Source organism: Balaenoptera musculus, chromosome 1, assembly GCF_009873245.2.
Source record: "Balaenoptera musculus isolate JJ_BM4_2016_0621 chromosome 1, mBalMus1.pri.v3, whole genome shotgun sequence".
Taxonomy (NCBI): Eukaryota; Metazoa; Chordata; class Mammalia; order Artiodactyla; family Balaenopteridae; genus Balaenoptera; species Balaenoptera musculus.
This window is the reverse complement of record NC_045785.1, coordinates 90,695,839-90,708,732: the sequence shown is the minus strand read 5'-3', so window position 1 is coordinate 90,708,732 and position 12,894 is coordinate 90,695,839. Positions and strand designations below refer to the sequence as shown.

The window sequence follows — 12,894 nt, the reverse complement described above, 5'->3', positions numbered from 1 at the left end:
TAGTCCACTATATGCTCTCTTAAAAAACAAATCTCTCCCGGAAAAAATATCCTAAAAACTGTTACTGATTTTAGACGTAGAGTGCAGTATTTTTTTAAACTAAACTTGGCAACTGTGTAATTACCTTTCTCTCTAGGGAGAAAGTAATGAAGACACCAGTCCATAGGAAGTTAAGTGGTCATTTTCAGCTTTTAAGCCTCTGCTATTGCCCAATTGCATTCAGTGCAGAGAGAATCCTAATTCCACAAGGCTACTTTGTGGCCAGAAAGTTGAAAACATTATGCTTGTGTCAAAACTTTTAGACCTGTCAGAATTCTTATGTTTAGATAGGATATCAGATTGGATTCCTTTTCCAAGTCTAAGTCTCATATATCCATCATAACCTGGTATTTTCTGGACCTTAGCATACCTTACCAAACTAGCACTGAGGCAAGGATGATTCCAAATGGACATTTAATAAATGTTTATTAAATATCATGATTTTTGAGGGTCAAAATGTACTAGGCACTAGAGATTCAGAGGTCAATTAGGCATGATTCTTGGTTTTGACCATTTAGTAGAAAGAAAGAGACCTATGATCTATTAAGTGCAGGATGTTATCTTATAATGACAAATGTTCAGTGGGGCACACAGGTCAAAGAGGTTAATTTTAAGGGGGAAAGATTGAGGTCATGGAAAACTTCATAGCAGAATCATGAACTAAATCCTAAAAGAAGAGGAAAGTATCACCAGGTAGACAGAGAAGGTAAAGGATTTGCAGATGTGTGTGTATGTGTAAGTAGTTAACCAATGCAAGAATTACAAATGGAAATACAGGTAATTCAGTTTTTCTAAAATCAGTCCCAGTGTGTTGGATGGAAGTAGAGAGGGGATTTAAGACCAAAGATAAGACTATAGAGGTGAGCAAAGCCTAGATCATGGTAGGAAGGAGAGGGGGGATGGCAGCTTATATTCATCATTAGCACTTTGGAACCATTGAAGTATTTTAAAGCAAAAATAGATGTGATCAGTTTTATGTTTTGTAGAGGTCATTTGGCAGCAGAATGTGGAAGTGTAGGAACTAATCTTCTCAGCTCTGTTCTCAGACTTGGCCTGACATGTCTTTTTCTCAAACTCTGCAAGTCAATTAATGCTATTGAATACATGAATCATTATTCTCCAACTACTAATTAAGGTACCACCTGCCCCCTCAAATCTCCAAATTCACTTCTTGTCTCACCAGAACCAGCACCAGCACAACACATCATCATCATTATCATCATCCTCATGTCTTTCTTCTCTAAACACCCATTCTATTCCATCTGTACCAAAATTAATACAAATTATTGGTAAAACAAAAACTTCAAACTGCTCCACAATACTCTGAACAGAGTTATTGCTCAATTAATGCTATTGAATACATGAATGATTATTCCTTAGGAATTTAAATTTTTTTCTTGAAATTAAGAGACAGGAAGGTTATTGATGAAGCTTATTTCTTAAAAGTCTGCATATAGTAAAAATGACAGGAAATATTTTCATAGTCAAAATTTCTCCTCTCTTTGCTAAAGGATGCCCAGTTTTCAGCATCATTGGTTTGTGCATATGATGTGACGATAAGCAATCTCTATTTACACGTTAAGGATAATATTAATTTGCTTATTCTTCACCTGACAACAGACTGTAATTAGAGAACAAGTTGAGTCAGAAGACATTTATCTAAAGCACAGGAGACAAAATGAATGATATAAAATTCTTAGTTATATATCAGTAAATTAAAGACATTTTATTTGGTTGTCCAGAGTTCTTGTAATCCAAAGTTAATATAATTAATTAAATTTTTACTTTTTCTCTGTTCAAATAACATAGGATACATGTTGTTATAATAAAATGGTTATTCCCCCCCCCCCCATAAGATAGAGAAGATTCAATGGACACATTTGTGAAAACTTTTCTGGTAACTTAGAGGCATTAATTATGGGAAAATTGGAGGATACTGGGGATAAAGGGTTAAAATAGGGAAGAGGAGGTTTCACAACTAAGGTACATGTTTCTCAGAACAATTTTTCCTAATTATCAGTACTCATAATTTGTATAGCCGTATTTTAGATCCATAGAAACAATTGATTAAACACTTGTTTTATTCCTTATACTTTTTAGGGTGAAGATGGTTTTCCAGGATTCAAAGGGGACATGGGTCTTAAAGGTGACAGAGTAAGTAAAAAGACATTTGCACTAGTACATACATTTGTGTGTTTATTCTTATAATTAAATATTGCAAACACAGGATAAATAACAATGTACTACCCGTGATATTTTTCACTTCCATTTTTATATGAAGATTAGGTGTTTTAATTTTTGTAGAGATAATATAGTATCAGTTGTTTTTTAGACGTTATGTTAAATCTCTATATGTCCCAGAACATCAATAGTTTTATATATATAAAATATATATACATAATATATAGTATATTATATATATGGTATTATTGTTTACAGATATTTTCTAAAATGATGATCAAATTGTTTTATATAATTAATTCAATAGATTTGTTTTAAATTTTGTTCACATATAGTGAGCTATGCTATGCTGCCTGGAAACTGTATCTGCAACTTTTATGAATGTTCACTATATAGTTGTCTTGAATTTTTGAATGTAGAAATAGTACACTGTTTTTCTGTTAATGAGTATCTTGAAAACAAAATTGTGTCACCTAAAGTAAATTAAATTCTATTGGGAAGATTTATCTTATAACTAGCATAATAATAGTATCTAATAAATTTAAGCAAAAAAGGATACTATAGAATATTGATTTTCCTAAAATGCATAGAAAGCCTGTGTCCAGGATAGGGGCAATAACTTACACATTCCAGTTCCTAATACCTTAAATACGAAAGCCAAGTTTAAAATAGAGACATTTTTCTTGTGTTCCAAACGGTGATTTCTAAAGTTGCTGTCATCGGGGAGGAACAATTATTTTCCCTATTACCCTGATAGGTTCTCAGGCTGGTGCCCTGTAAAATTAGACTGACGCAAGACAGATGAACAAGAGAAAAGTAAACAGAAGTTTGCTAGCATATGTATCATGATTATACATGGGAACACTCAGTGATGAGTAACTAAAAAGAATGGTTAGAACTGGGGCTTGTATAGCATTTTAGCAAAGGAACAATAAATTTTGAGCAGGAAAAGGACGAGTTTCTAGTACTGTAAATTGTGGGAAGGCAGATATATGGGAAACTAATGGTATAATAAAGGCTAGTTGTAAAGTTTGTTGCATAGATAGATTCCACTGGTACCTGCTTCTGGCTCTGGACTGGTAAGGGTCTAGTTGTCACTAGTGATTAATTTTTGTCCGTTCTAGTAGAGAGGGGAGGAAAGACACCTTTGCAAATTTGTGCCCTGCTTTTAAGCAAGTATGGGGTGGGTAGAGAACTTTTTTTGTATCTGCTTCTTTTCAATTGCCTTCATTTCAAAATAATCCTTATGCCAAAGTGGCATATTTTGGTGTAGCATATTCAGCCAACCAACAGTATCTAATTTTGATTCTTATTTATTTTTCCTCTCTCTCTCTTTCTGCAACGCAATGTATTAAAATTAATTTAATCTGATACATGGTAGCATAGGGCTTCTGTAGTTTTTCAATTTTCAGACTGCATTGAGTAGTTTATTAATTGAAAGATTGATGAAATCAAATACTTTCAAGCCTCTTTGTCATATGTAATATGTGAGTAAACAAACCAAGAGTTGAAGAATATAACTTTTTGATAGGCTATAACTTCTGCCATTCAGTCTCCAAGATATTTTAAATTACAAGAACGTTGTTACTCTGTGTTTCAGGGAGAAGTTGGTCAAGTAGGTCCAAGAGGAGAAGATGGCCCTGAAGGCCCCAAAGGTCGAGCAGGTCCGACCGGAGACCCCGGTCCTTCTGGTCAAGCAGGAGAGAAGGTTAGGGAGCAACTTTAAATTCACAGGTCCTCTTGTAGATGATGCTTCACTGTCATTTTAGGGTGTTTTTAATCATCTGTGATGTAAATCTAGAAGGTTTTATTGAATTTCAATTTTTTGAATTTCAGTTTCAGATCCATATTACTACTTAGAAGTATAATCATGAGACGGGCACATTTATCCTCTTTCACTCTTCCTTATTTTCTAGTCCCTTCTGCTTCCATTGGCCATGTAGAATCAACCACTCTTAATGCTCTTCTATATTAAAAGTGCAGAATTTGAGCGTGATTAATGAAGGCTGAAAGAACCAATCAAAGATGGTCTACTTATTATTTTCAAACAACTTGAATCATCTTTGGCCCTCAAACCAAAATGTCCTTTTTTCACTCTTTCCACATAAACATATATTTTTACAGGATAAATGTTTTAAAAAATACTGATGTTCAAGCCAAACTTGAAAAGGTTTTAATTTTAATCTGGGGTTAGCTCAAGCATCACTATGTTTTAAAATATCCCCAGATAATATTAATATTCATTGCTTTAAGAGCCACTGGGCTATATGCATTATGTCAAAAAATATTTGCAATCATTATACTTACATTTAGATAGAACATTAGGCAACATTAAAATTATACCTTCGTAGAATATTTAGTGATATTGTAAACGTCTTATAATGAACCTGAAGTTAAATTAAGACAAAACTAGAAATATCTATGACAAGTGCTTTCCGATTATGTACACTGAAGGAAAATATAAATAATAATTATCTCTAGGTGATATAAATCAAATGATTTCCTTTTTTTTGTAAATATGACTATTGTCCAGTTTTTATATTGAGCATGCCATTATTCTATAAATATGGAAATTCCATGCTATGTAAGAAAATTGTCGTCTCTGCCCCTTACCCTCCTGTCCCAGAAGGAAAATATATAAGGATTATATAAGAATTGTGACTAGACAAATAAAAAATCATTTCCTCATGTCATTATGAGTCATCTGATATAGTAGTTCTTCTACAGTTTCATACTCTCAGTTGTGGTTTGTAAACTGATGAATAATGTCATCGTGTTTAGGCAACAGAGGGAAAAGATAGGGTTGGGGGAACAAGCGCTTACAAGGCCTATGACCATTCTACTTAAAGTGTTCACTTGCCAATAGTTAAGGATATTCCAGGACCTTCCTCTTTTCTCAACTCCACTGTATTTTGTGTAAACGGTCCCACAAACTATTCTGAGGCATCAGGACTTTACCCCGCAGTGCTTCATCTTTCACCTTTCATTAGTATTTTCCCTTTTATTGAAGTTGCTTATCACCACACTGAAAATACAAAGAAATTTTCTGTCTGGATTTATTTTTAAATGACTCTAAAATGTATGAATTTACATTCTAATGTAGTAATTAACATAGACTACAAAAGTTTTCTGATAATAATTAGAGCATTTCATTAACCTTGAAATCAGTAGCATAAAACAAGCTGTGGTAACTTACTCTATCCAAGGGGACATCATTATAAGTATGCTTCTTAAGGCTTGTTTGAATGTCTGTTTACCTATGCAGTGTTGATCATGAATCAGACAACTGTTTAGTTCAACCTATAATAAGGTCATAAAGTATATTCCTAATTTCTTGCCTTGCTTCATCCAGTAAAATATTTATTTTTTCATAAAATCCTGCTCATCTATTAATGTTTTATATATAGTAATTTGAACTTGTTTGTTTTTATTCTTATTTCACTTAAAATGCACATGGGAAATAATGATACTATGTGTCTGTTAATGTTTAAGACTTTGATAAATAATATTTTATGTATGAAATGTGCTTTCTTAAGATCTTAAGGAAAATGTCACAGTAAAATTCCACAAACATATTCTATTCAATTCATTTATTTTAATTTTATTTTCTCTCTACTCATGTTTTTAAATTAATGCTTTGTTCAGGGGGCCAATTTCGTTAGTTTAGCATTTTAAACCTTTTAGTATTTGTTATACATCTTTGGGCTTCACTGTAATTTATAATTTGTTTCAGCACTTTCAGATTGAGAGGTAATCTCATTGCACTGGAAGAAAATAGCTGCATATGCAAGTTCCCACCTGTAGGAATTAACACTCCACAAAAATCATTATTTAGCTGTATCTCTCACCATTTGATATTTATTAACCCAATTTACTCAGACATTTGAATAAAAGAAGAAACTTTGCTCAAAAATCAGGTTCAAATTTCTTAGTATAGTTATTTAAACTTTCCTTATTCAGCAAAAAAAAGTTAACTTATGATTGCTTGCTTTATATTTACAGTGAGAAATGAAATAATTTTATCAAATAGATTACCTTTAGTTGGAATGATAAGATCTACATGCAGTTCTAACTACATCCATTAATTTTAAATAGTATTTAATGTTCATAAAACTTAGGTGATTTCTTAGCATATTCTTCAGTTCACAAACAGTCCTAGAATTCTTTTTACTCAGTGTTTGATGTCACTAAAGAAGGCACTGCCACTTAGACAACAGAGGTTAAGTTAGTGAACATTATAACATTAGCAACATTATTTTCCCTATTCAAATTAAGAAATATAATGAAAGTAAAGAATGGCAAAAACTTGCAAATCTTCCTTTCAAATGTGCAAATATGTGGTTCTAACTTCTAGAAAAATGACTAAAAGCATCATTTAAACTTAATTCATCTTAGAATTGATTATTATTATTATTTTAACTTTAGGGGAAACTTGGTGTTCCAGGATTACCGGGATATCCAGGAAGACAAGGTCCAAAGGTAAAATATTTAGCTTGATTTTTACAGTTTATCAGCATTTTGTAGATACACTTAAAATTAATCATCTATGGTTACCTTTCAGTTTGTAATACAGAGATGATGAATCCTTAAAATATAATCTTATAAGGGAAAGTCAGAGGCGGTGTGGGCACCTGGGGTGCAGAGAGTTCAAAGATCCTAGGTGAGTTTGGACTGGAGTATTTTGGAGACTGACTCATGAAAGGAAGGCACAGTCAGCCACTTCCTTGTAAGTGGAATAAGGACTATTCCAGGGCAGTATATTAATATATATAGAAGTTTTAAGTAGATGACAGGTGATGGATAATAGCTTTTGATTTCCTTTCTGGTACCCTGAAGGTTTGAATTACCACTTATATTTTTTTTAAAGAAAGAATAACTCTTCTTTCATCCTATTTTCCCTCATTTCCACAGAACTTGTTTCCTAGGGCTACTGTAACAAATCACCACAAACTTGGTGACTTAAAACAATGGAAATTGACTTTGTTACAGTTCTGGAGTCCAGAAGTCTAAAATCAAGGTGTCAGCAGGCCCATGCTCTCTCCAAAAGCCCTGTGGGAGAATCTGTCCTTGCCTCTTCCATCTTCTGGTGGCCCCAGGCACTTTTTGGCTTGTGTGCAATCTCTGACCCCTTCTCCACACGGATTTTTTTCTGTGTCTGTATCTTCTCTTCTTATAAAGACACTTGTCATTGGATTTAAAGACCACTTGGATAATTCAGGATATTCTCATTTCAAGATCCTTAACTTAATCACATCTACAAAGACCCCTTTTTCCAAATAAAGTAATAGTTGCAGATTCTAGAACATTTGGATATTAGATATATCTTTTGCAGGGGCACCATTCAACCCATGCACTCAATGCACTCAAATTCTATTTTTGACTATTTGAAATATACATATTTTAAGCAAAAAGAAGATGTTTTAAAAATACATGTTTATCTTGGTGTACTAATTTTCCTCGAGCTAATTATAAAACTTTGCTAAGGCTGCATTTGATGTATTGACTAGTTACATTAAACAGTTAAATGATTTAATATGTAAATTTTGGTTTTTAATATTAAGGTAATTATATGCACATGAGATTATCTATCTATTTATCTATTATTTATCTACCTATATCTTTGTCATCTATCTATCCCTGTTTGATCCATTCAGGCTAGACAGGTTTAGTATATAAGAATACATCCTGGTTGGGTATAATAATCCCCAAATATATATTTATTAATAAGTTTCACAGATAAACAATGAGAGACAAAAATATCCTCCCTCCTGACTAATGTGAACTGCATGCACTTGTGACTCATCATCATGTGGCAACAGTATTTTAGGCTTGCTATGTGGTTTTGTCCTATAATATTTCACTGAATTTCTAGAATATATATTTCCTTGTATGCTAGGAGGTAATTGAGCCTTTCTGAAATAAGATTCATTTAATCTATGATTTTAAAATAATGCAAGCATCATTTATATGTTTCTGGCTACATTTAGAACACTGATTAATAATTTTTACCTTTTAAATACTGTGTCTAATACATTGTCCTGTCACCTAGTTACCTGCCTTTCAAATGTCAAGCATTTTAACAAGTGCTTTGAGTAAAAGAAGATATTTACTTAACCCACAACTTTAAACTATTCTTAGATTATTTGGTAAATTTTTTATCTAATTACTAAATTGAGTTGCAATGCGGTGGTGTTTAGATTTAAAAATGGAAAACTTTTTTTACATGTTACATGAATGAGTACAATTTTCTATTAAGTGTTTATTTGACATTTTTATCTTTTTCTGTTTTTCCTAAGTCAATCCTCTATTCAGTATTCATTGACTTATTTTTATTTACAAAATGGACCAGAATGACTAGAGAGAAATATTTCTTCCTAGAGGAATCAAACATTTTATTTTTACCCTTTAACCTAAATGTCTGAAATTTTGGTCTTTATTTTTTTCTATTACTTTTCTTCATAACTTTTTTCTATGGTCAAAAACATTTATGTTTCTCAGTTCTAAAACAAAAAATGATGGATACATCAAAGATCAAAGATAGCTTCATATTTTTTCCTATGTGGAAGCCAATGAATTTTGGATAGATTTAAGTCTTTATTGTACTAAAAATGAAATTCAGCTGCTAATCCCTTTCAAGCAATTTAAGGACTATAATTAGGCAATATAATTTATCCAATATCTTACTAGTAATATAAACCATACTGAGTATTTAAAAGATGCACTGCCATATGCACTATAAAATGATAGCTATTTCAAAAAGTAAAATCTATTTTAAGGTAGGATTCATTTATATTTAAAACAGAATTTAAAATAATTTTGAAATTTTCAGTTCACCGAAAGAGCCAGTTTCACTATTAACCTTTGACTTTTTGGCCTTTTGTTGGCTGTTTATTTTTTCCATTTAAAAGCAGATAATGTCTTTTCATGGAAACTGTATATTTTGGTGATAATTTTTATGTGAGAAAAGAAGAAGAATATGCCCATATATTACAAACTGTTTAGTTGGTGGATTGGACGTTTTTGTCTATTTCCCATAAATTTCTACGAGCAGAAACCATGTAAGAAAATAAATTTATTAAACATGAAATTGATGCATAAGAGCAATTTATTTGAATGGAGTCTCTATAAATGTGTTTGTGTTCTACTCAGGACAGATGAATATTTGTCCTCAAATTGAATTTGATAGAAGTGAATTACTTTCATATTGGATTATACTCACTTGTCAAATTCCTAGAGTAGTCACATAGTAATATTCTACCAGGTATAACTATCTGATTCTCTCTAGAGAAAGAGAGAAGGCTTTGAAAACCCTTCAAAAAATATCATTTGCAGACATTTTCCCCCATTGTGTATTACATGTCCTAACAATGGTCCTCAGGTTGATCACATAGTGGTCTCTGTAAGCATGAATTAGAATATATTGCTAAACAAGTCCTAAAAAGAAGTTTAGCAGCTCATACTAAGTTTTGTCCATCAAATCCCATAAGGCTTCATATACAACTTTCCTTACTTGTGGAGGAAATATAAATTATAACATCCATTCTGTATGTATCACCTGGGGAAATTGCAGGGTCCAGGAATGCAATGCCAGAGAGTCTGTCTCAGTATGTCTGCAGTGGGATTTGACAGTCCACACTTTTAGCAGTCACCCCAGATTATTCTGATACAGAGGAGGCATTTATCACTTGGAGAAAGATTACTTTAGGTTAGTTCAATCCAAATGAGTGTAAACTGAAATAGACTCACAGGCATAGAAAACAAACTTATGGTTACCAAAGGTGAAACGGAGAGGGAGGGATAAATCAGGAGTTTGGGATTAAGAGATACACACTACTACAAGTAAAATAGATAAACAAGGACCTACTGTATAGCACAGGGAACTATATTCAATATCTTGTAAAAACCTGTAATGAAAAGAATCTGAATAAAGAATACAGATATACATATGTGTAACTGATTCACTTTATACCTGAAACTAATACAACATTGTAAATCAAAAACAAACAAGCAAACAAAACAAACCACAAAGATGTATTCAAGTCAAAGAAGGCTTTGTTACATCTTCCTCAGTGCATGGGGAAGTGTGTAAAATCTTCATGTCTACTACTCTTTGCTAGACATTTTACACACTATTGCATTTAATCCATGCACTGGTCTGAATAGGAAAATAGTGAGTGTTTGGAAGCCCCCCAGCCCACCCCTCCCAGGGTCTCATAGTTATTGGTAAGTTGAGGAGCAAGGATTGAACCCTAATCTGCTCTATTTCATGATACAATGACGAGGCAAACCAATCACAGTCATGTTCAAAGGAATCTCTCAGCAGATGAAAATCTGGATATATGTACAAGGTAAAATAGGGGAATCGTATTCCATTTGTAAAATGTAGCTGTTTGTGGATTAAATTACATAATGCTTTTACAGTGCTTATTACATCTTTAAATAATCATTATTTATTGTTAGCTATTGTTATCATTTTTATACCTTACTTTCCTTTATTCTGATTTCCTATAAGTTTCAAAGTAGCTGTAAGATGCAGATGATTGCTCTCATTTTGTAGAAGAAAAAACTGTACTCATAATTATACTATAGTAATGTACCTAATTACTTAGGTGAATGCAAGACAAACATAAGTCTTGAATTTATGTCTTTGGAATCCCACAAACAGATTTTAATGCTGAACTGTCTGACTTAGACTCTCAGTTAGATCTAACCACATTCAAACATCAAACAGAAAAGATGGAAGAAGATTTTTAGTCTTTATGATTTGACCCAGTTCTAAAGGTGTAAAATACTCAACTAAAAAGTGATAAGTATAAGAATACAATAATGTTAATTCAGGAAAAATATTTTGTAAAATTCCTATTTTAATATTTGATTATTCATGCTTGTGAAAAATAAAATTTTTTTCAGAGTTGAAGCAAGTATGTAGAATTATAAGTCAAAAATTTATTTTATATGAAATGCCCTTTAATTGCTGTTTACTAATATGAGAAATGATATATTTGATTAATTAATTTCCTTAAAGTTAAAAACTAAAATGTTTTATCAATTCATGTTTTCAATGCTTCCAGGATTTCAGGTGTCACTGTAAGTTCATTTTTAAATACATGAATGGAGGTTGTATGGTATCTTAAATTATATTTTTGATTTGAATGCTACCAGCTTGCAAGAATCATTGTGTTCCAAAAGACTTTCAGCTTGTGGCTAAAAATGTTAGTTACTGTACTCATTGTTTATTATTTTTATTTTTGTAGGGTTCCACTGGATTTCCTGGGTTTCCAGGTGCCAATGGAGAGAAAGGTGCCCGGGTATGATATACAAGTATATTGTTCTGGACTATCTAATGTAAATGTTCTTACATGAGTACCTATCTCTCAGCACCAGACTCACAATTTTACTGTGATATACTGTGTATTGAAACTGAACTGTCTTTGGCAGGGTGTAGCTGGCAAACCAGGCCCTCGGGGTCAGCGTGGTCCAACGGTAAGTACCTTGATTTAAAATAATGATTTTCATTTTTCATTTAACTCTCCTATTTTCTTCATAAATAAAAACTGATCCCGTGCCTTTAGATCTGCTTGGAACTAGATCAATTTCATCTTTGCTCTTATGTGCAGGGTCCTCGAGGTTCAAGAGGTGCGAGAGGTCCCACTGGGAAACCTGGTCCAAAGGTATCATCAGCACTTGTTCCATTTGGGCTTTCCTGTAAGTTCCTCTTCCAGAGGATGGATGTTAACAGAAGGAATCAAAACTGATTTTTTCTGGTTTTTGTGTTGTTGTTGCCAGGGCACTTCAGGCGGTGATGGTCCTCCTGGCCCTCCTGGTGAAAGAGTAAGTACGATACAGTCTTATCATATAAAGTAAATATTAATATGTTGCAAATGTTTAAATTTCTGGGAAAAGTTACAGTTACATGTGTCTGCAAATACATGTACACAGTCATCCACAAAATCTAGTCAGAGTTTAAAATTCCTATTCTTATTTACTTTCCTAAAGAAAGCTTAATCAATTATGTGCTACTAATTTTGTTATAGAAATGAGAGAAATTATATGCTAATTGGCCTATGATATCAACTTTTAAACAAAAAGAACTGTTTTCTTTTAAATACACATGTAACACCTATGCCTTCTTCTCCACTCCTCTTGCTTTCCATACTGATACTCACTTTGTTCCTGGAGCTGGCAGCAGCATTATGCTGGTAAAATGCAAGCTACCAGTAGCCATTAAGTCACAATCAATATACGTTCAAATCAAAATAAAACATCTACTCCAGTAAATGGAAAAATATTTAGTAATTTGATTTTCAATTGATATAAAATAAAGCTAAATATACATAAGTAAGCATGCCCTTTATTTGGTTTTGTTTTGTTTTTTTTGGCAAAATATAGCATTTTTTGTAGCCAGATTTTTAAAAAGCTATCCTCTTGAAAGAATTTTAAATATTCTGTATTACTGACAAAGAAATTAGATCATGACTTAATATTCTATAATTTTAATATTATACATTCTTATATTATAGAAATTTATAATAGATGTTTCACAAAAAGTAAAACAGAAATACCCTCTGACGTATAACTTAAAGCTGAGAATAAGTAATTTTTTTAAAAATAAATTTTCTATTTGTGAAGAAAAGTCACTAGATTGGACTCAAGAATAAACATTTAATTCCAGTT

At 32.3% G+C, this 12,894-nt stretch overlaps 1 protein-coding gene across 1 annotated transcript in view; it reads left to right on the top strand.

The window, feature by feature from the left end:
• Positions 1 to 12,894, top strand: part of COL11A1 (collagen type XI alpha 1 chain) — a 208,150-nt gene that overhangs the window by 112,675 nt on the left and 82,581 nt on the right. The window contains exons 29-35 of the mRNA XM_036823722.1: positions 2,140 to 2,193; positions 3,821 to 3,928; positions 6,646 to 6,699; positions 11,475 to 11,528; positions 11,659 to 11,703; positions 11,838 to 11,891; positions 12,007 to 12,051. Of these exons, the coding sequence (XP_036679617.1) occupies positions 2,140 to 2,193; positions 3,821 to 3,928; positions 6,646 to 6,699; positions 11,475 to 11,528; positions 11,659 to 11,703; positions 11,838 to 11,891; positions 12,007 to 12,051 (414 nt within the window). The remainder of the gene's footprint in view (positions 1 to 2,139; positions 2,194 to 3,820; positions 3,929 to 6,645; positions 6,700 to 11,474; positions 11,529 to 11,658; positions 11,704 to 11,837; positions 11,892 to 12,006; positions 12,052 to 12,894) is intronic.